The 24,981-nt window shown below is 46.1% G+C and overlaps 1 protein-coding gene and 1 long non-coding RNA gene across 6 annotated transcripts in view; one reads left to right on the top strand and one right to left on the bottom strand.

The window, feature by feature from the left end:
* Positions 1–24,981, bottom strand: part of LOC123766552 (zwei Ig domain protein zig-8) — a 176,493-nt gene that overhangs the window by 30,258 nt on the left and 121,254 nt on the right. For 4 of the 5 annotated variants that reach the window (XM_045755801.2, XM_045755802.2, XM_045755800.2 and 1 more), the window contains exon 2: positions 8,230–8,396. In XM_045755801.2, coding sequence (XP_045611757.1) covers positions 8,230–8,396 — 167 coding nt within the window. The remainder of the gene's footprint in view (positions 1–8,229; positions 8,397–24,981) is intronic. The other variant, XM_045755799.2, reaches the window with a different exon arrangement.
* LOC123766553 (uncharacterized) overlaps positions 1–24,981 on the top strand; it is a 287,226-nt gene that overhangs the window by 30,202 nt on the left and 232,043 nt on the right. The gene's annotated exons all lie outside the window — the stretch shown is intronic.

Genomic DNA, 24,981 nt, shown 5'->3' on the forward strand with positions numbered 1-24,981 from the left:
GCGGTAGCGAAGCAATAAATATATGCAGACGAGGAGTCACAATAACGTGGCTGAAATATGTTGACCAAACCACACACACTAGAAAGTGAAGGGACGACGACGTTTCGATCCGTCCTGGACCATTCTCAAGTCGATTGTGAGAATCGAAAGACTGGATAATCGACTTGAGAATGATCCAGGACGGACCGTATCGTCGTCGTCCCTTCACTTTCCTAGTGTGTGGTCTGGTCAAAATAAATATGTGCATATATTACAAAGGGGGTTTGCCTTATAAAGGTCCACGGCACATGTGACCTTTCAGTAGACTTGCCAGAGGAGTACAGAGGCTCCAAGACCAGCAGACAGCGCGCCAGGCCTTGGGTAATGCAGGGCTGTAACATTGGATTATCATCACAGACATTAAATGGAAGTGGTATTAAGACGATGCTAAGCCGAGATGCCAGGCGTGGGAGCTCCAGGGATGCTGGGATTATATGCACCAGACAATTATCTTTATTTGCTACGTTCTTTATTTATTGAGGAGGTTTATTGAATAATCAAGGCTGGTATTTGTGTGGATTTTTTTTATTGATCTGTTTTTACTAGTTTTATCTCTGCTAGAACACAACATTATCATCCTTTGTTTTATAGCTTCAGATGTTAATTATATACTTTAATATGACAACAGCAAGAAACTCCACTGCATATGTCCGGGAGATATAGTCAAGAACGGGATATAGAGTTTATATATTCTATTGTTAGAAAATCAGTTTGTATACCATATGTCTTGCAGGCAAGGTAATGCTAAGATTAAGATAAGACTGTGGCATCTTTAAACCCAGCAGATAAGCTTAAAACAGCTTTTCTTCGCATCTGTCAGTCGGTCCCACGACAAGTTTCTTAGGTCGTCATGTAATTCATTCCGTCGAGGCAGAAGTAACACCAAGTTTAGATTTAACAGAAGATTACAATTTGTTTGTAAAGGCGAGGCATAACAATCTTCAAAATAAAGGCTTTTCTTGGTCTCTCTTACCACTTACTGACACCTGATTTGTAAACACTGAAAACCACACATGACACTTGACGCGTTGACACGGTCCACGACACGTGATACGTGACGTGTTAACACGTACCACCACACCCTTGCACCCCCACTATGGGTACCACACCTCTCCCCCACCAGCAGTACACCCCATTCTGGTATTCAGCACCACTCCGTAGCCTTAAGATGGACGCCGTGTTCGCCCGAGCTTTACGGCACTATAAAAAGCGTAAGCACACACACACACACACACACACACACACACACACATACACACATACACACACACACACACACACACACACACACACACACACACACACACACACAAAACTAACAATGTGAGCGTCACACATGGGGCAGGCGCCCGTCAGGACCACCTTCAGCAACTCTGACGAGGATGCATTCAGATCACTGTATTTCGCCTCCATCAACGGCTTCCAAAGAATTAAAAGTACCAGTCACCAATGGTCAGGAGTCGGGTCTCAAGAGCCTGATCTCGCTCTCCGTACACTGGTAAGTTAGCACACATGCAACAGGCACTTAGAACACACACACACACACACACACAAAGAAAGAAATGAAGTGACAAGTAGGAAATTACATTTCTCTGACACCATTAGTGCCAGAGGTCCCTCGGAGATTATGGCAGTAGGTAGAAGTAAGCTGCTTCTCCTCTCTTATCTTCTTACCCCTTCTTCACACCCAATCTGTCTGTCTGTCTGTCTCTGTCCGGTTGTTCCCTACAACCCTGTGCTATGGACATGGAATACAGCAACTCTCGAACATTTACTCTGTTAAAATTGTGCTGTCATGTATATAATAATGAATCTCATCACCTCGTGTGCGCTTTCCTCTCATCTTCTCTCTCAATGATCCTTGCATAAATTGATCAAAGATCAGTCAGACTTCATAGCCAGCTGTTGCGTCAGTCAGAATGTCAACAAAGACATCAGCAAAGTTCTTTCAAGTCTTCATCTTTGAAGTCTTTCGTTTGGTATTGACCAGTGACATACCACCCCAAATGATGACCCATTTATGGTTTTGATGACCCATTTCCCCAAATGATGACCAATTTCAACTCCACAAATGCCATTGACTTGTGCACATTCCTTGACCAGCCTAGAAAGGTCAGGGGCTATTACGAAGAATCAATCGAGTGGTTTTTGACTGTACTGCCGACAAGTCCTTCCAACACCTTCATGCTTCTGTTTTCATGTGATATCCCATCGTTAGGATCAATGGAGGCACCCCATGCAGCATTCTCATTTAGAATATATCAATTATACTCATAGAATATCTTGGAAGTTGGCTTAGAACTTAGTCACTTGCACTGTATGTAATCGTCGCCAATTTGCACGTATATTCCCTAAAATAAATCATGCAGTTTGCTGTTGTATACCATACAAACATCTCGGAACATTTTGTGCATGAAAATGAGAGCTTTAGTTGATTTCTTTGCTGTTAATGATTGCTTGCAGTGACACCATACAAATTATCATGTAAATCACGGATTTCTTGTGCAGGCGATGAGTCACAATAACGTGGCTAAAGTATGTTGACCAGACCACACACTAGAAGGTGAAGGGACGATGATGTTTCGGTCCGTCCTGGACCATTCTCAAGTCGGTTCTACTTAATTCTATCGACTTGAGAATGGTCCAGGACGGACCGAAACGTCGTCGTCCCTTCACCTTCTAGTGTGTGTGGTCTGGTCAACACAGGTTTCTTCTACAACAGAGTACCTTTCATTTCTTCTTTATAAAACCTTAAGAAATAAAACGAAAAAAAGCCCATATTCATTCATTTTCATCTTAACGAATCAGTCAACAAAGTTCCGGCAAACAGAACAATTTTAACATTTCAGGCGCATGGGACCCAAAATTAGCACGTAATCTTCACTATTCCTTTATTCTTTATATGAGGTTTCTTGCTTCTGTTCGTTATGTAAGGTTCCGTGCCTTTGCAACCCACTCCCAAAGGTACTGAATTCTCCTATTTCCAAGTTACGGATCTGGATTGTCTCTGATTCCCTCCTCCATATTTTTTCTGTCTTGATTCTGGGGTCTTCTCCCTCGTGTTCTTGCCCATATAACAAGGTGAGTCTCTACATGGCACTCACGCAACCTGTCTCCATGTTTCTCTTTCCTCATGATTATCTCATACCTCATGTCTCCTCCCCTCCGGCTCCCCTGATCGTCCCTTCTCTCAGTTCTCTCCCTCTCAGCCAGCTCTTCCAATCTCTCAAAAATACTGACGATAAGATCGCCCCAGAAGCTTTCAGCCGTCTTAGAGCGGTGGTTGACGGGCGCGCCATCTGTCATCTTAGACAAACTGTACCTCTATAAACCACAGGCAATGTACCTTACAACCTCTCACACTTATATATTATGCATTTTTCTTCATGCTCTCCAAGTTAGATTTCACGGTGCAATGGAGATTAAGTGGAGTCAAAGTTTTTATTTATATAATGTGAAGGATGTAAATTGCTGTTGAAAGTGATTGAGTGAGGTTGGGACGGCGGGTTTGTGTTCACACCTGGTGGTGCTTGCTGCTAGCACTCACAACGAGCTCTGGCTCTTTGGTCCCGCCTCTCAACTGCCAATCAAGTGGCGTACAAAAAATCTGAGCCCATTGGTCTCTATCATAGGTACAATTAAATCTGAGTATGCAGTCTGTCTCCACCACTACCTTGTGTCATTCTGTTTGTTAACTACTCTGACACCGAAAACATTCTAGTGTCTCTATGGCTCATTTGGGTACTTAGTTTCCACCTATGAGCCTTGTTCGACTACCACCCGTGTTAAATAATCTGTCTTATCTCCCTTTCAATTCCCCTGAAAATTTTGTATATGGTAATCGTGTGTCTCTGAACTATATTTGTCTTCCATCGTTCAATAATTCCTATTGTCACCTTTCCTCGTTATTCATCTCTATCACCTCCGGTACTAGTCTCGTGGCATACCTCTGAAATTTATCTAACTTCTCTTTGTGCTTGGCTTGATATGGACTCCACGCAGGAGCCGCATTATCCAGGATTGGTCTGACATATGTAGTATATAACGCTATGAATGATTCTTGCATAAATTTGTTATTTTTAAAGCCAGTTCTTATGTTGGCTAACTTAATACCTCCCGTTGAAGATTTCCATTTTATGTGGGCGTCAGGAAACAAGTTTGGTGTGAAATCGACCCTCAGATCTTTTTTAGCTTATTCCAGAAGGATTTTATCTGCCATTTGGTGCTTTGCGTCTAGCTTCCTGCTCTCTACGCCAAATTTAATTAATTTGCATGCACACGAGTTAAATTCATGGAGCCATTTGTTGGACCATTCATTTAGTTTGTAGCCTCTTGCTGTCTTCCTCTGTCTTAATCCTTGTCATAACTTTTGCAAAATCAGGTAACACTGAGAGGAGTAACTCTATTCCCTCTGTAAGTTAATTTACATGTGAGAAACAGGACAGGTCCATAGACTGAACCCCGTGGGACTCCACTAGTGACATCTTGCCAGTCTGAGACGTCACCCCTTCCAGTAACTCGCTTTCTGCTGTTGCTTAGGTACTCCCTTAGCCACTGGAGCGCTTCCCTGTCACTCCTGCCTGCACTCCTGGAACTTCCCTGGAACTCCTGCCTGCATCTCCAATTTATGCACTCGTCTTGTTTGTGGGTTCTGTATCAAAGGCTTTCTGGCAATCCAAAAATATGCAGTCTGCCCATCCTTCTCTTTCATTTGCTACATATATTTTTCTCACACCCACATCCCCAGGATTCAGCCCCGTAACAACTGTCCAACTCCTGCTAGGTGAACAGTGATATCAGGTGATAGAAACCGAGTGTATCTGCGTTTGAGAAAGGCATTAAAATCGACAGAAACACAGACAGACATATCCATTGCCATTCTCGGCAGTGGCACCACCTTAGCATATCTCAGAACATCTTACTTAAACATCTCCAAGATACATAATGCTCTCACTCTCTCCCCTCGGTGACGAGGGGAGAGAGAGAGAATACTTTTATTGTGTTTATAAATACAATACCGGTAGCGTAAATAAACATACACTGTAAAAATACACTATTGCAACTGGTGGGTTCCGTCCGGCGAGGGTGTTCTCTAGCTAGCCCTCGGATGATTAAACGGTAAGGATAGGGGGTAGGGGGGTAAGGATAGGGGGGATGGGGTTAAGAATGAAAAGGGGGGGGGGTTAAGGACTTAACAGCTCTGTGTTTTCGTACTGTTCTGATATGTTGAGGGAGCATCACCTCCGGCCCACGTAACCTGCCATTCAACTTACTGCACCATTACTTTAATACTTTCGTCCAACTCGTCACGATTACTCTAATACCATTGAGAGAGCTTCAGTGTTGACGTAAGTGGGAATAATAAATATAGGTCTCGATAGGCGAGGTAGGGGTTTAGGTCCGTAGGCTTCTGGTGGTGTAATGCCACTTCAAACTTGATGCTTTTTCAAATCGTGAGAACTTCTGGGGCATAGAAGGCGAGGTTTCTATACCCCAGAACCTTTCCCCTCGTTCCTTAAAGCAAATACAAATATACAAAATATGTCTGGCTAGTTCGTAACAAATGTAAATTGCTTGACAAACAAAATTTGGGTCCAGTTCCTGAACCCATTATGAGACTCCAGCACTTCCGCCACCGCGTGCAGCGTGGTTATGGGGTCCATAATAAACCAATTAAGCTAAGTCCTCTCTAAAACCGTATGTTCAGCTTCTGTATGAATACAGAAGCTTGTGAACCTAAGGTCTTCTCCTTCGTTCCCTCAGCCTCCACACGCCTGCTCCACCATTCCTTCCCCCCCCCTCCCCTCGTCCCATCCCAAATCCTTATCCTGACCCCTTCCTAGTGCTATATAGTCGTAATGGCTTGGGACTTTCTCCTGATAGTTCCCTTCCCTTCCCCTCCTGATTTATTTCATTTCCTTTCGAGCATCTCTGCCCCCTGGTGTTCCCGCTTCATTACTCCGGAGAGAGACTCTGCCCCCTGGTGTTCCCGCTTCATTACTCCGGAGAGAGACTCTGCCCCCTGGTGTTCCCGCTTCATTACTCCGGAGAGAGACTCTGCCCCCTGGTGTTCCCGCTTCATTACTCCGGAGAGAGACTCTGCCCCCTGGTGTTCCCGCTTCATTACTCCGGAGAGAGACTCTGCCCCCTGGTGTTCCCGCTTCATTACTCCGGAGAGAGACTCTGCCCCCTGGTGTTCCCGCTTCATTACTCCGGAGAGAGACTCTGCCCCCTGGTGTTCCCGCTTCATTACTCCGGAGAGAGACTCTGCCCCGTGGTGTTCCCGCTTCATTACTCCGGAGAGAGACTCTGCCCCCTGGTGTTCCCGCTTCATTACTCCGGAGAGAGACTCTGCCCCGTGGTGTTCCCGCTTCATTACTCCGGAGAGAGACTCTGCCCCCTGGTGTTCCCGCTTCATTACTCCGGAGAGAGACTCTGCCCCTAGTGTTCCCGCTTCCTTACTCCGGAGAGAGACTCTGCCCCCTGGTGTTCCCGCTTCATTACTCCGGAGAGAGACTCTGCCCCCTGGTGTTCCCGCTTCCTTACTCCGGAGAGAGACTCTGCCCCGTGGTGTTCCCGCTTCCTTACTCCGGAGAGAGACTCTGCCCCCTGGTGTTCGCGCTTCATTACTCCGGAGAGAGACTCTGCCCCCTGGTGTTCCCGCTTCATTACTCCGGAGAGAGACTCTGCCCCCTGGTGTTCCCGCTTCATTACTCCGGAGAGAGACTCTGCCCCCTGGTGTTCCCGCTTCATTACTCCGGAGAGAGACTCTGCCCCCTGGTGTTCCCGCTTCATTACTCCGGAGAGAGACTCTGCCCCGTGGTGTTCCCGCTTCATTACTCCGGAGAGAGACTCTGCCCCCTGGTGTTCCCGCTTCATTACTCCGGAGAGAGACTCTGCCCCCTGGTGTTCCCGCTTCATTACTCCGGAGAGAGACTCTGCCCCCTGGTGTTCCCGCTTCATTACTCCGGAGAGAGACTCTGCCCCGTGGTGTTCCCGCTTCATTACTCCGGAGAGAGACTCTGCCCCGTGGTGTTCCCGCTTCATTACTCCGGAGAGAGACTCTGCCCCCTGGTGTTCCCGCTTCATTACTCCGGAGAGAGACTCTGCCCCCTGGTGTTCCCGCTTCATTACTCCGGAGAGAGACTCTGCCCCCTGGTGTTCCCGCTTCATTACTCCGGAGAGAGACTCTGCCCCCTGGTGTTCCCGCTTCATTACTCCGGAGAGAGACTCTGCCCCCTGGTGTTCCCGCTTCATTACTCCGGAGAGAGACTCTGCCCCCTGGTGTTCCCGCTTCATTACTCCGGAGAGAGACTCTGCCCCCTGGTGTTCCCGCTTCATTACTCCGGAGAGAGACTCTGCCCCGTGGTGTTCCCGCTTCATTACTCCGGAGAGAGACTCGGTTGACTTCCACGGCTCCAGCAACGTTCAACCGAGGGATCGGTAATATGATGGTTGATGAACAAATCCACAAGGGGTCGTGACGAGGATTCGAACCTACGTCCGAGAGCATCCCAGACGCTGCCTTATGGTTGGTTGATCAGTGTTACAAGAGTTACCCATCTTTGTCCCTCCTCGAACTGCTGCCTTTTATAGCGCCGCTGTTTCCTCATAGCTGCACTTGGAGGAAGTAAGAGCTCTTCTGTTAAGAGGTCTTCCCATTCTCATACTCTTCTTCACAATCGACTTGAGAATGGTCCAGGACGGACCTAAACGTCGTCGTCCCTTTACTTTCTAGTGTGTGGTTTGGTCAATATATTTCAGCCACGTTAGTGGGACTCCTCATCTGTTTCTTCAGAGACCGTATGATATAATCCAGTTTCTCCTCTAAAGATAGATAGATTTTTTATTTAGGTAAAAGTACATGCATTGAAGATGAGTTACAAACATAATGTTGGAATTTAAAAGATAGAGCTAGTACATACAATACCTAAATCCACTAGTACTCATAGCGTTTCGGGCAAACCAGGGATAAACCAAGAGTTAGTCCTCCTTTTAAGACCGAATCAAGACCCAGTCCCTCCTCCAGGAATAGTCTAGTTCACCCTCGTGCCCAGTTCCACTTCAACACATTAAATCGTCCTTCACGTAGACTTCAGAGCAACCAATTTTCCCCTTGTCCTCCTCACCCTATGCCCACGGTGAGGTCAGAGCAAAAGTGAGGCGAGGAAGGTGGTGGTCAGTACTCACGGATCGGTCACCCAGGTGAGATACGGTGCAGGGAAGAAAGGCAGAGTCGCCTGCCAGCGCCGTCACGTTCTGAGGCGTGTCCTCGAAGCTTGGGGAGAGGATATGAGGGTATCCAGACCAAACCTGAGACGACGACTCCAGCTTCTTGGGGTCGAAGGACACGGCTGCTGGGAGGGGGAAGAGAGAGATAAAGACATTAATGATGAGAAAATGCTAAGCCAGTGTCATGTAGTCATGCTGGGACTACACGACACGAGAATGGGGGGGGATATGTCGAACAAGAAGTTGGGATATGAGGACGGGTTGAATTTTTTTGCCGCGGAGGGCTAGTTTATTCGGCAGCGGCACTCATCCTGTGAGTCAACATATCCCCCCCCATGGAAGTATGAGCATCACCCTTCTCCCCCTCCCACCTCCCATTAAGAATAAAACCCGTTGTGTAGCTCATCCTGTCACTAACACCCAGACGCCCTTGGGACTTAACTGTCTGAAGTGGAAACAGTCAAATAAGGATTATCTTACAAATGTACAGTATCAATACCCGATCACCTGAACCGCTGGGGGGATCGAATACCAATCCTGCAAGTAGCAAAGCCGTCGTTTTTCCGACCATTCCAACTGGGTAAGGGAGAGGATGGGAAGGGTGAGTAAGTGATGGATGAACAAATGATGGGTGAGTGTTATAACCTAGAGTATACCAATTCTCTGCGCATACACTAAGCCCTAACTACTAAATCATATCTTCATTCTCACCATATTGTTTCTCTGTTGCTTTGATTCGTATATATATTTCGGATTTAAATATTCCTAAAATATTTTTATTTTATATTACTCTATTTATAAGGACTTGATTGCCCTGTATTCTGTTTACCGGTGATCGTTTGTATGTATGCAGCTAGCCAGCGTGTGTGTGTGTGTGTGTGTGTGTGTGTGTGTGTGTGTGTGTGTGTGTGTGTGTGTGTGTGTGTGTGTGTGTGTGTGTGTGTGTGTCATTAATGATGTGACACAGAGCTATCATCACTTGTCAAGGTGATTAAGTAATTATAAATTATTATTATACATATATATATATATATATATATATATATATATATATATATATATATATATATATATATATATATATATATAATAATTTATAATCACTTAATCACCTTGAGTGTTGACAGCTCTGTGCTACATCATTAATGACACACACACACACACACACACACACACACACACACACACACACACACACACACACACACACACATTATAATTTAATTAGCTACATAAACTATTATCCCCTCACGAGCACTACCTCCCCTACTCATATTTCCTCCCTCCCCCCTCTCTCCGCTATTCTTCTCTCCCCTCTCCCCCTCTCTCCCTCTCCCCCTCTCCCCTCACCCCTCTCCCCTCTCCCCCACTCTCCCTCTCCCCCTCTCCCCTCACCCCTTTAGACCGTCTCAGCGTCAGACGTGAACAAACACTCCACTCTATATGATAATACCATTTTCTGAAGGTGTTTATACAAAAGGCAGCGTGATCCCATCTAGCCGCACGGTCGGGCACGGTGGGCACGGGTCCCTCCTCCCATGTCTAGTGGTACGGGTGGGCACGGGGCCCTCCTACCATGTCTAGTGGATAGACAGCCTCTGTCATCAATATTAACATTAATAATTATCCTTACCACTAAGATCAGGATAATTCCCTAGCTAGAATGACAACAAAACCTAGAATAATTCCTGTGGAAGTGGCTTCCTGTGGCAGTGGAAGCCACAGAATTATTTCACGGTGAGAGGAGAGTTGACTTACCGTGTGGGGAAGTTTCTGCCAGAGTGTTATGACAAGACTAATTATATGCAAGACCTTGATGTTAATTTTGACACCACTTCCCCACTCATGAAGGTAATTAATGTGATAATTAGTGTACTTTATACCCTCTTGACCCTAAGGAGGCAGGTCAAGAATATGAAATAAAAGGACCCAGATACTCCTTTGATAATTGCTAAAGTGACAGCTAGGAATGATTACTTTCTGCTTCTTGATAATTAGATAATAAAGCACTTGGAGAAATCACTGAATAAGGCCAAGAACCTAGCAAGCTCAATGTTGATCAGACCACACACTAGAAGTTGAAGGGACGACGACGTTTCGGTCCGTCCTGGACCATTCTCAAGTCGATTGTGATTAGGACTTACTAGCAAGCTCAAGATCATCTATGCTCACTTTAATGAGAAAAATGAGGAAATTAACTGAATTAGCAAGACTTTAACACAGTAATTTATCAATAAAACTCAATTATAACCTACTCTAAAATACCCTCGTTGACAAAGGTTGATCCTCAACATATGGAACACATAAAACAGTTACCTTCAAATCCTGCTATTGCCGACCAGGTGGTAAGTATCGGGGTCACCTGTCCGACAACTTCATTCCACTACACTTCTCCAACCGACACTGAGTTCTGGCTATGTCAACTGAGCTTATACAAGGGCTAACACACCAGCGATGGGGGGGGGGGGGAAGAGTGACCTCTTGGACTTATTGGACCTTGGACCTCTTATCGATTGGTAAGAGGTCCTTGAGGACCTGTGTACAGGTTTACTGGTCGACTTGTACGGGACAGGTCAACTTGTAACCAAGTCGACTTGTAAACAGGTCAACTTGTAACCAAGTCTATTTGTCAACAGGTCAACTTGTAACCAAGTCGATTTGTAAACAGGTCAACTTGTAACCAAGTTGACTTGTAAATAGGTCAACTTGTAACCAAGCTGACTTGTAAATAGGTCAACTTGTAACGAAGTCGATCTGTAAATAGGTCAACTTGTAACCAAGTCGATTTGTAAATAGGTCGTGTCCCACTGACCATCTGGCCCTGATCTATAACTTATAACACCTCCCAGATCACCCCACCTTGAAGAATTTCGACCCATTAATCTATTTTTGTTCCATTAATCCAATTTTTACCTCATCAACGTTCCACTTGAGAGGAGGGGGATAGATGAATGCTACTCATAACAGAGGACTGTCAAGGGGTCACGCTGGCCTCTGAGTGGAAGGGGGAAGAGGAGAGAAGTCGAGGACGTGCGAGTGAGAGAAGAGGGAATAGGAAAGAATTAGAAGAAATGAGAAACAAAGGAGAGAAGAAGTGCAGCAGAACTCCAGGTTCTTTATTCAAAGTCCGGAACGCGCCACTTGTCTTGGCCACTTACAAGGCTACTTGAACCTCTGGTAGGCCCAGTTAATGTTTGCTATGAGTGGCCATTAATTTTATAATATTACGAAAGTGACAAATCCGGTGCCAGCAAGCCTAGCTAGCAGACGTTTGACCTCTATAACAAAGTAGACGGAAAAGGTGAGAATTGGAGGGAAAGTGGGTAGGAGAATAGGGAAGGAAGTGTCAGTTGAACTCAGTTACACTTCTAGTATGTCTGGTGGACAGGCAGCGCAGTGGGTGTGGGCCGCTCCTAGCATGTCTAGTGGGCAGGCAACGCGGTGGGTGTGGGCCGCTCCTAGCATGTCTAGTGGACAGGCAACGCGGTGGGTGTGGGCCGCTCCTAGCATGTCTAGTGGACAACTAGCACTGTAGATGTGGGCTGCTCCTAGCATGTCTAGTGGACAACCAGTACTGTGGGTGTGGGCCGCTCTTAGCATGTCTGGGTCAGGGTTGTGAGTTTCAGAGCAAGGCATTTCTATATATATTTTGTGTGCCATAATGTTTGGAGAGGCGGCAGCTGTCATCTGTGGAATGTTGTCATGGGCGATAGCTTAGCCCGGCAATGGGCGCCAGGCGTAAACACAGGGAACATGAGAGGTCTGGAGTTGCATCAGGAGTCACAGGTTATAGATGACGGGAAGAGGATGTGAGGAAGGGTCAGACCCGGTCGGTGAGGGTCAAGGCTGCTCGGGGAAGGGGATCAGACGCGGTGTTAAGATACTCTTCATCCGATTCCTCATCTGTGGCCAGCGAGTAGGAGGTTTCGATACTGGCTTGGACTTCGTGCTATACTTTAGATCTCACAACTAGCTGACCAACTAGCTCACTGGGGTCACCTCTGGCCCTCACAGCACACTTAGGAAAATAGTCATCTTGGGGCGTGGGAAATGTAGAACAGCCAGGCTCTGTTGTCAAGTATACCCAGTATACCCAGTATACCTAGTATACCACATGGTACAGAACCGGCTAGAGATCTGATAACCAATTCCTTGTTCAGTTGGTTGAACTCAAAAACTCGTCTACTTCCCACTGAACTGGTTCAACCATTTTAGCTACTAGGGAGTTTGTAGTGTTGTAGTGTATGTAGCGGAGTGTTGATATTTTGGTCTCATCACATCTCATTACCCAGAGGAGTGAAAGTAAACCTTATTGCAGGTTTACCTGAGCCCACAGTGGGTGGTGTACCTCCGGGCTGACAACCATCCCTTCAATAGTCTAAACACAAAATATCTCACATACGAAAATAATTTAAATACAAACAGAGAGAAAATGCCTAATTTTATAGAAGTACAGCAAATCTAAATAATACAATATCTCTGCCAATGATAGTAGAATGAATCTCAAGGTGAAATATATGGAAAGAAAACTAAACTCATTAAAATATTTGGTTTCAACTGGCAGTCTCCACCGTTTTGCATGGGGGGGGAGAAAGATCTAACAGAGTTTTTTTTTTGTAACTTTTTTCCATAATCTTAGAAATTATTCTTTTTAAACAAAAAATGTAATTTTTTTTATACCAACGTCGTAGTTTCGGTGTGTGTTTGGCGGGGTGTGTGTCCTCTAACATTGTCCCAATAACACATGTTCAATTTACAACTTATTTACACACTATGCAGCATCACTACATGTAGCACTATAAACACTAAGTACTGCACGAGTGTGTGATAATCACTGAAGCTGTGAGCGGAATACAAGGCAACTCTGCTCTCTGTGCTGTATACACCAGATTTCAGCTTCCTGTACGTTGCGTATGCTTGCAAATAACCAAAGAACATTTATCCTTGTCACGTGTTCCTGAACTTGGCACGTAACCAAACTTGTGTGTAACAAAACCGTCTTTGTAACTCAAGTCTGTCGGGAGGTGAGTGTGGCATTGATGGCACACAAGCCCGCATCACAACACCACCTTCCTGGCCAAATCTCACCAGTAACTGTGACAGCAGAGCAAGACTGACTGTTCAGATTACTGGTTTCTTGCCCAATTTCACCCAACAAATGTTGAAACAGTTCAGCACTGTTACGTCCACAAAGTGAACAAAAACGGCTTCTTTATCCACTTGACGGCACCAGCCATCACATCACATTCATCTGTCAAGCGAATGTTCATATTTTAGTCCACGAGACAATGAAGTTGTTTATGCTTTCTACCCTGTGTTGCAAAGTTCACTTGCTCGCTGTCCACTGATGCACCTGTGTGAACAGTTGTCATCATAGTCACCTCGCGTCTGTCTGTCTTACCAACACACTGATAACATTTTGTCTCATGTTCTCAGCTGAGAGTCACCCACATTGGCATTCCCGTCCCTGGGGGAGCCGGTCGGCCGAGCGGACAGCACGCTGGACTTGTGGCCCTGTGGTCCTGGGTTCGATCCCAGGCGACGGCGAGAAACAATGGGCAGAGTTTCTTTCACCCTATGCCCCTGTTACCTAGCAGTAAAATAGGTACCTGGGTGTTAGTCAGCTGTCACGGGCTGCTTCCTGGGGGTGGAGGCCTGGTCGAGGACCGGGCCACGGGGACACTAAAAAGTCTCGAAATCATCTCAAGATCATCTCAAGATAACCTCACCCTTCTCCCCCGTGTGGCCTTACAGATGCCAGTCTTATGATCAAGCGGGAACACAGTTAACAAGGGCCTGGTATAATAATTGTCTGTGAACAGGATATTCCCCTTGTTCAGCAGTGGTTTGATCAGTGTCTTCACCACACCGTCTGAAAACCCCACGAGGATCTTGAGTTGGAAATGTCAACGTCGGTACTGGAATATATTATCAACCACTATTCCGATTTCACAATCACTTATCACGAAAAATTTCAGCCTTAACCTATGTCGCTTCAATGGGATGTACGACTTGAACTCAAGCTGACCCTTGAAGAGAACTAGCGATTCGTCGATGGCCATCTTGTGTCCTGGTACAAAATATTCACGAAACGTTCCTCTCACATCAATGACAACTTTTCCTTACTATCCACAGTCTGCCGTTTTTAACGACATTACCACTATTGTCGAAGCGTAAGCAGCAGGGAACTAGGATTCTCTCTATACATATGTGTTCTTGCTGAACACATGGGTATAAAGATCTGAATACCCCAATATATCCCCTTAAGTATACATATTTGTATATTATCCGTACAGATACAGATAATCTACAACAAGACGGATCAGAGACATCTGGAGGCCGAGTTGGTAAATAATTATTAGGGGCCCGAGAACTAGCGCCTATCGTAGGTTTCTAACCCAAGTGCCCCGTAAAACCAGTAAAAAAACCTCTAACCAGTAAATAATGTTTAGTAGTTAGAGGCGGGACCTAGAACTAGAGCCTAGCACAGGGGTCTAATCCCAGTGTACCAGATTTAAATTTCACGGGGAAATGAGCGAGCGAGGAGGGGGTGGGTGGGGGGGGGGGTTGAGGAGAAGAGAGGAGGGAGAGAGGGGGGGGGTGGGGACGGGTAGGAGACGGGAGGGAGAGTGGATAGAGGCAGGAGGGACGGGTCGAGGGATCGAGGCAGTGATGGTGAGAAGCAGGTGGATGGCTGGCAGGTTAGAATGGCTTGCCAGAGTGGATGGCTGGTGGAGGTGTGAGGGAGGGGGGGGGGAGTATGTATGGTAAACAGACCTGTCTCATATATGGAGCTGTTCACAGGCTGTATGGAGCTGTAAACAGGCTGTATGGAGCTGTAAACAGGCTGTATGGAGCTGTAAACAGACTGTATAGAGCTGTAAACAGGCTGTTCACAGGCTGTATGGAGCTGTAAACAGACTGTATAGAGCTGTAAACAGGCTGTAAACAGGCTGTTCACAAACTGTAAACAGGCTGTTCACAGGCTGTAAACAGGCTGTATGGAGCTGTAAACAGGCTGTTCACAGGCTGTAAACAGGCTGTTCACAGGCTGTAAACAGGCTGTATGGAGCTGTAAACAGTCTGTATGGAGCTGTAAACAGGCTGTATGGAGCTGTAAACAGACGGTTCACATATGGAACAGTACTCACACACACACACCATCTGTAAACACATGCTTGTTCTGCCACTCTCATGCCTCCCTCTTGCTGTGTGTGTAATTTTCCGTAAACTCGTTCCTGGCACATTTGCTTGCAACGGCTCGAGCTCAATACCTGCAGGGAGATCCCTAACTATGGACACTGTGGGTCAAGGTCCGTCTGACGAGGTTCACAAAACATTCCACACACCGCACGGTCTCCTCCTGACCAGACTCCTAAATCCTTATCCAGTGTAGCGAGGAAACCCAAAAAATATTCAGTCTCTCCACTACGCGAGACCTCCAAAAACACAATCCGCGCACCGCTCAAGATCAAAATGTTCGGTGTGTCAGTTATTATACACTACTAGCAATATTCTGCGTGGAATCTTCCGTCATGTTGCAACCCGTCCTCACACTAGGCTGGTTAAAGCAGCGGCCGTCCACTCCAGACAACACGTCCTCACACTAGGTTGGTTAAAGCAGCGGCCGTCCTCCCCAGACTACCCGTCCTCACACTAGGCTGGTTAAAGCAGCGGCCGACCTCCCCAGACAACCCGTCCTCACACTAGGTTGGTTAAAGCAGCGGCCGTCCACCCCAGACAACACGTCCTCACACTAGGTTGGTTAAAGCAGCGGCCGTCCTCCCCAGACTACCCGTCCTCACACTAGGCTGGTTAAAGCAGCGGCCATCCTCCCAAGACGTATTCATTCAAGACGTATTTAGGTTACGTTAAGTGTTTAGGTTCTGTTGGCGATTATTTGTATTTGAAGTACGTGGGTGAAGCATAGAATTGTGGTTCGAACAGAGGACGTGAGTGAAGCACTTGTTCCGGAAGTGTTCGGACGTCAGCAGTTGTGAGTCGTGTGTAAACAGCTTTTCATTCATAAACAGGGGGTTTGGCGGCTGGATTAACGAGCTTGGATCTTTGTATGGGAGGACGGATTGCATGTTGAGTAGCATGCTCACTCAACGCCTACAAGAGGGAACTATCAAGTGGAAAGCGCCAAGCCATTATGGCTATATAACACTGGGAAGGGGTCAGGATAAGGATTTGGGATGGGACGGGGGGGGGGGCAAGGAATGGTGCCCAACCACTTGGATGGTCGGGGATTGAACGCCGATCTGCATGAAACGAGACCGTCACTCTACCGTCCACCCCAAGTGGTTGGGCTCCAAGAACCGCCCATTATATCCGCCCTCCCGTCACCACGTGTTTAGTTCACTCTCACTTCAACTTTTACTTCACAAAGAGCTGAAAGGTGTACCTGTAAACATGATGAATACCGTGAGGATATATATATATATATATATATATATATATATATATATATATATATATATATATATATATATATATATATATATATATATATATATATATATATGACAATGTCAGACCACGAAGGAAAAATGAAACAGGAAATTTCCTTAAGTACTTTCGTATATTAAATACATCTTCAGAAGGTCCCAAGGTATTTAATATACGAAAGTACTTAAGGAAATTTCCTGTTTCATTTTTTCTTCGTGGTCTGACATTGTCACATTCTTAATCACGTGTTTATTTTCGTGATATACACATATATATATATATATGTGTATATATATATATATATATATTTATATATATGTGGAACTAATAGAGCAAGAACTCGACAATATCATATATTATAGTGACCAGAATACGCCTGGAATACAGAGCCTTGTGGCAGCATTCTCAAGACTCAAGTGTCAAATACACAATGTGTCAACTTCCTGAAAGAAAAAAACATGCATTCCTTTGAATATTATATTGTACAATGTTCCACATTGACTGACCTGCGACCCTCTGGTCTGATGTATGTTGAACTCTGTAAGTACTACATGAATACTGTAACACTTGATATACTGGATCAGTACCCAAGATTTACTATGTAATGCGCCAGTTATGTAATATATGATGTAGTTATAACTTGAGCTTGTAAAAGCACTTTATTAATACCTCTGTGGTTGAATACTCGATACCTCACTAGGTTCTATACCAGCTCCTTTATTCTGTTCAAGTAGGAGAGACGGTAATATATATATATATATATATATATATATATATATATGTATATATATATATATATATATATATATATATATATATATATATATATATATATATATATATATATATATATATATATATATATATATATATTTATGTGTGTGTGTATATCACGAAAATAAACACGTGATTAAGAATGTGACAAAATTTCCTTCTGAAGATGTATTTAATATACGAAAGTACTTAAGGAAATTCCTGTTTCATTTTCCTCCGTGGTCTGACATTGTTATATATATATATATATATATATATATATATATATATATATATATATATATATATATATATATATATATATATATATATATATATACGGCCACGTCTGGAGGTGGAAATTCACAAAAAAAAAATGTTTTAACTCAGGCAGCGTCGCTCTCAGTATATATACTTTTTTTCTATATTAAAACATAAAAGCCTGGAGACCTATTTTACCCAAAACTCCCATAAAAAGTCGTAATTAAAAAAAACGCAAAGTTCGACAGCTATTTTTGAAATGTTTACGATTACAAAAAAGATGAGTTTCAAGGCATTAAGCTTTTGCTTCCCTTGTACCTTCAAATTTGTCTCACTTCTAACTTTTAAATGTAGTATCGTCCAGGCGGTCACCCATCCAAGATAAAGCCAAAACCAAAGATATTGTGAAACCGGCCAATAAACTCGCCCTTCGGGGCAAAATGTAAAATTTTACTTGTGCTTTCTGTCTTCCCGACAGACATTTCTGCCATTCCTCCCGCCCTGTTGCTCTCCCCCGCCCCGTCACACTGTCAAGGACGGTGCTTTTCCCCCGCCCCGTCACTGTCAAGGACGGTGCTGTTTCTCCGCCCCGTCTCACTGTCAAGGACGGCGTAGGTCTTTACAAACCCCAACGTCAACCTCGATTTCCGGAGCGCCGCGCCGGTGTTTACCTCATGTAAACAAAAACTTGCATTAAAATAATCCAGGTGTCAACGTTGGCGCGGCGAGCTGAGTGACTCCACATTGTGTGGGCGTGGACGGATGTGGGCGGGGACGGGTGTGGGCGGGGAAGGGTGTGGGCGGCGACGGGTGTGGGCGGGGACGGGTGTGGGCGGCGACGGGTGTGGGCGGGGACGGGTGTGGGCGGCGACGGGTGTGGGCGGGGACGGGTGTGGGCGGCGACGGGTGTGGGCGGGGACGGGTGTGGGTGGGGACGGGTGTGGGCGGCGACGGGTGTGGGCGGCGACGGGTGTGGGCGGGAACGGGTGTGGGCGGGGATGGAAGAAGGTGGTGGCGACGGGTGTGAGTTGTGGGGGAGAAGGTTGGCGGGGGAGGGAAAATAAAGGTGGTTGGGAAATGAGAGAGAGATTGATTGATTGATTGATGAAGATTAAGCCACCCAAGAGGTGGCACGGGCATGAATAGCCCGTAAGTGGTGGCCCTTTCGAGCCATTACCAGTATCAAAAGATGATACTGGAGATCTGTGGAGGCGCAACTGCACCCTGCGTGACGAGAGATGTCTCCCGGACCAAGTGGTGTGAGAGAGAGGCGGTAGAGGCATTATAGAGGCGGTAGAGGCATTATAAGGGTGCGTGTCAGAGAGGCGGTATGAGGAGCGTGGGTGAGGAACCCAGATTTACCTCATTACCTGTGTCTCATCCAGGGAGAGTTGTCGACCCTTGATTATCAGTGAGATTTGTCACCACTTGCTTAGCTTGAAGGAGGGTGTCCCTGACGCACCAGGCGACCGGGACTCGCTGGTACCGGGCCAGGTAAGAGCGAGGTACCGGGCCAGGTAAGAGCGAGGTACCGGGCCAGGTAAGAGCGAGGTACCGGGCCAGGTAAGAGCGAGGTACCGGGCCAGGTAAGAGCGAGGTACCGGGCCAGGTAAGAGCGAGGTACCGGGCCAGGTAAGAGCGAGGTACCGGGCCAGGTAAGAGCGAGGTACCGGGCCAGGTAAGAGCGAGGTACCGGGCCAGGTAAGAGCGAGGTACCGGGCCAGGTAAGAGCGAGGTACCGGGCCAGGTAAGAGCGAGGTACCGGGCCAGGGAATACAGCACTGGGAAGGGTCATATAAGAACAACGAGCTGGGATATAAGAACAGAGGGACGGAACGAATCCCAACATCGTTAACCATCGTAGATTGAGGTACCGACCAGTCGTAATTAGCTGGACTATTGACCAGGTGAGAGGTCGTTGATCCCTATCCAGCCGATCCTGAGGCTTCGAACGAGGTATCCAGGTGTCCAGGATAGAACAGGACACCTGCTGGAACCTGTCCTCTGGTGTCAGATCGATCTCACCCCCTAACACTCCAGAACGTTTGACACCTACACACTTGACACAGTCCATCTGACGCAGACACACACATCTATCGGAAAGAAGCCAACGGAGAATGGATTCATTTCGACGTTTTCAGTTGTCGGACAGCGAGGTGAATAATGAATGACGTCATTCACACGTCCCAATTGGTCTTTCACAGTGTCGGCTGCAACATTTAATGATACGTGCATCACTGTATCTCTCCAGCTGTGTCCTGAGACACCTGGTTCGTCCCCACCACGTATCTCCCTCTCCCCCTCCCTCCACAACCATTCAGGCATCACCCCCGTCAACACTACCCTACCAAACATACCCCTTCTTGGATGACTCACAAAGATATACCCCTCCCCCCTGCCTCGACGACTCCCAGATAGGGGAGTGGACGGGAAAAGGGGAGGGGGGGGGGACATGTAGTGGTGGCAGGGGTGGTAAGAAGGCAGGTGATGGGGTATATAGGAAGGCAGGTAATGGGGCAGCTGCATTGTTTACCTACCACACCCATCCCCTCATGCCTGCCTTCATTTAGTCTGTCCACCTGTGTGTGTCGCTCCCTATCCCTCCCTCTCTCTCCTTCACCCACCCTCTCTCCCTCACTCACCCTCTCTCTCCCTCACCCACCCTCTCTCCCTCACCCACTCTCTCATCCTCTAACTTTTACACCGGTAATCCATCTCTGCGTCTAATATTCCTTAATCTGCTCCCTAGGCCCGTCTCCCCCTCTCTCTCTCTCCCTACGTCTTCCCTCACCCCGTTCTCTCCCCTCTCCCTTCCTCTCCCCTCGCCCTTCCTCTCCCCTCACTTGGCCCACGTGCTCCTCCCCTCTGTGTATGACGTTATCATCCGGAAGCCTGAACGGGAAGTCATATATTATTGGTAACCTTATATATAGTCTCCCGTCAGGGGTCAGGTTACACAATGGTGGTGGTGGTAGGGGGGGCTGGTTGTTGTTGTGCGGGCTGGTGGTGGTAGTGGTGGTGGGCTGGTGGTCCACTACCACCCACGGAATGGGTATGGCGTCCACTACCGCCTATGGTAAGATAGGTGGACGCTATAGGTATGGTTTTCACACAAGGTTGAAGAGAATTGATTTGGATCACGTCTCCCCCACACGAGGAGAGGAAGAGGATTGAGTACCAGTGACTGGATCTAAAGGAACAGTTTCGCATCAGCAAAACTCACACCTTCACCAAAGCGGCCATCATAAATTTCCTTGTCGTGGGTGTCAGGTGGTCATTAATTTACCGAAGGCTCGTCATTTGTTCGACGATTACTGCTTCATCTCTCTGTTGGTAACTGTGTGTGGGGGAGGGAGAGGGGCGGGGGAGACTACTGTAGAAAGTTCTTTGGGATGCTAGCTCTGGATAACTCTGTGGATTACTGTGGAGGATTGCGTGGATTACAGGCGAGGAGTCACAATAACGTGGCTGAAGTATGTTGACCAGACCACACACTAGAAAGCGAAGGGACGACGACGTTTCGGTCCGTCCTGGACCATTCTCAAGTCGATTGAGAATGGTCCAGGACGGATTGAAACGTCGTCGTCCCTTCATTTTCTAGTGTGTGGTCTGGTCAACTGCGTGGATTACTGCGTGGATTACTGCGTGGATTCTGGTATGCTAACGGTTCACGTAGCGAGTATTTAGATTGTGAATTTAGCTGATATGTTTATGCCAGTGATTATCTGGAGATGTCGGAGGGTTAGCGGTTGGTTCAGGATATAAATAGTGTACACCCAGTTGGTTAGGCCGAGGTTGGGGCGGGAGGCCTAGCCTGCACCCCGCTCTTTATCCACATATTCCTTGTTCTCCAATTTGAGTTCGAACATGAACTATGTCAATCAATCTGACAATCAATCAATCAATATGAGAGGGCAATCAACCTCTGGAGGGAAATACCGGTCAGTATTTCCGATAAGGCCATCGGAAATACTCACCGGTCATTAAGTATACGTTAGTTACGAAGTATAGTTCAGGACAAAAGTAAACTTTCTGAGTATACGCACCGAGTATACTCAGGGTAGACCTCCCGGTATAGTCACAGTCGGTGAGAGCCAAAATTCACTATTTTTTGGTTGGTTAAGGAATTTAAAGGATCAATTATTTATGCATTTTCATGAACATTTAAACAGTCATAGACGTTGGAACCACTAAAACTTCATTATTCATTAATAACTATACACACACACACACACACACACACACACACACACACACACACACACACACACACACACACAAGCGGAGAGGAGTGATTTAAAGATTAGAATAATTTAAGGTAGTGGAAAGAACTTCAAAGAAAACGAAGGCTGACACCTAGAAACTAGGCAGGAAAGAGTAGGGAGTTGGGGTCTTAGTGGGGTGGAATGGGGGTCGTGGGGTGGAGAAGGGGGGGGGAAGGGGCTGCATGCGGGGGGGGGGGCGGATAATCGAGGCACCTTGTGTGGCTATAATGATTTTTCTTCTATAATGAACACTGAATACGTAAATTGTGCTTTCTATGACATCCATAAATGGCAGTGAAGGTGAGGGAGGTAGGGGATGGTGAGGGTGATGATGAGGGAGGGAGGGATGGTGGTGATGGTGATAGTAGAGGTGGGGATAGTACAGGGAGACGATGCGAGAGAAGGATATAGGTAGATGTGAATAGGAAATATATATATTTATAGTTTATGGTCTACTTGCCATATATATATATATATATATATATATATATATATATATATATATATATATATATATATATATATATATATATATATATACAATGGTACCCAACATTGTATTTCTTCTGTCTCCCTCTGTACAGGGCTGTACATGGGAGACAGAAGACACCACTTAGATTGACTCTTAGACAGCTCTTAGACAGCTCTCTGTAGACTCTTGAGAGACTACAAGAGTAGACTCTCGTCTACTCTTAGACAACACAGTGTTCTGATCGAGTTACTGAGCACTTAACCACGCAGCCTAATTAAGGGGCTGTAAACAAGTTCGAGTTGTAATTATACATTGCTAGTTCATCACATAGTAAATCTTGTGTACTGTACTGGTCCAGTACTGGTCCTGTACTGGTTGTACTGGTCCAGTATTTCATTGGTTTTTAAATTATTCAGATAATATTGAGAGTTCTACGTAGGTCAACCCACGGGGCTGGAAATCAATGTGGATCATTCTACAGAATAAAATTGAAGAGAATACGTTTTTTTTCTTCTTTTATTTCACAAAGTTGCTGGTCGGCCAAGCGAACAGCACGCTGGACTTGTGATCCTGTGGTCCTGGGTTCGATCCCAGGCGCCGGCGAGATACACTGGGCAGAGTTTCTTTCACCCTATGCCCCTGTTACCTAGCAGTAAAATAGGTACCTGGGTGTTAGTCAGCTGTCACGGGCTGCTTCCTGGGAGTGGAGGCCTGGTCGAGGACCGGACCGCGGGGACACTAAAAAGCCCCGAAATCATCTCAAGATAACCTCAAGATATGGTACGTTTGACACTTGAATTTGAGAAAGCTGTCACATATGTCTATATCCCAGATTTATTCGGACCACTGTAACATCGCAATGCTGAGTTCTGGTTCTATTAGTTCCATACAAATAAATGTTTGTTCACGGTATTCATAATGTCTAATGCGACAGTTTTTAGGTCTTTGTGAATTCGTAGGTTTGCAAAATTTTCATCAGAGTCATTTTTCATTTTTCATAAGGTTTTCATAAAACATTCCTTTCAGTATTCTCTTTGTCACTGCTAATGAAACATCAACATTAATTTCTACTAGTGATCTGTTACAGGTTGTGTTTACAAGCATGTCAACAGTATCACGCTTTGAGATGCCAACATGTGACAGTATCCAAAGGCGTTTAATCTCAAATCTATTTTCATTTGCAACTAAAGCGTTCAATCGCATATCACTATTATCTGGGCGTTACTATGTGCGTTCAGTGCCAGGAGAATGAGTCACAATACCTAATTCTACTGCCCCTCGCCTTTTAAAAATTCAGTTGGAAGGCATATACCTACACGTTGGTCTTGAGTTGACATACAAGAGTTTACATACAAGAGTTTACAAGAGTTTACATGCTTTTACAAGAGTTTACAGAGACATGCTTCATTGATATGAGTGAGAGGATTGTTTTAATATAAAATAATAATAATAAATAAATGTGTTTATTCAGGTAAGGTACATACATACAAGTGATGTTACATTAATGGATTGATATATAGATAGAGCTAGTACATACAATGCCTAAAGCCACTATTACGCAATGCGTTTCGGGCAAATATTTACAAAATATTTCGGGCATATATTTACATGAATATTCGGTACATCTTCCACCTACTTCTACACAACCGTCAGTATAAGTATTCACCTAATTGTCTTGCGGGGGATGAGCTCTGCTCTTTCGGCCCGCCTCTCAACTGTCAATCAATCAACTGTTACTACTATTTTTTCTCTCTCTCTCACACACACATAGGAAGCAGCCCATAGCAACGGTCTAACTCCCAGGTACCTATTTACAGCTAGGTAACAGGGGGGCATCAGGGTGAAAGAAACTCTGTCCAATTGTCTCTGCCGACGCCGGGAATCAAACCCGGGCCACAGGTTACAAGTCCCATGCGCTGTCCACTCCGCTACCAGTTCCCTTAGAGGAAGTGGGGAAGTGTGGGTGAGAGAGAGGGAGGTGGGGATAGTGTGGGGGTAAAGGAGGGTTAGGTGGGGGGATGGTGTGGGTGAGGGAGGGAGTGTGGGAGGGGGTCGAAGGGGGAAGCATTCCACCAGTATGATACACAGATGATAAAAACGCTCTCCAACTTGTCACCACCACTAGTGTCCGCTATGGTGGCGTGGGGGGAAGGAGTGTTGGTGCGTTGCTGGGGTACGGAAAGTGGGGGGGAGGGATGATGGTGGTGGGGGTCTAGGGGGGTTGGGAGGCAACTCTCACGCCAAGAATCCCAGCCCGAGCTCTTGATAGTCATCCCCAACAATGTCTGACGGCACGCGCTAAATTGTGCCCCCAGCGTCCCGTGGCGGGGAAGGGGGGTAAGCTAGCACACTAGCACATTAGGAAAGAAAGGTTAAATGGACAAGAATATTTAGAAACAAGGGTTGTAAAGAGGGGAAAGGGGGGTGGGGGTGGGTTTAAGAGTTAGAGAAGCGTGAAGTACATCCACCTGGCACCATGTTCCCCCCCCTTCCCTCTCCCCCTAGGAT

Source organism: Procambarus clarkii, chromosome 62 (genome assembly GCF_040958095.1).
Source record: "Procambarus clarkii isolate CNS0578487 chromosome 62, FALCON_Pclarkii_2.0, whole genome shotgun sequence".
In the NCBI taxonomy this organism is placed as follows: Eukaryota; Metazoa; Arthropoda; class Malacostraca; order Decapoda; family Cambaridae; genus Procambarus; species Procambarus clarkii.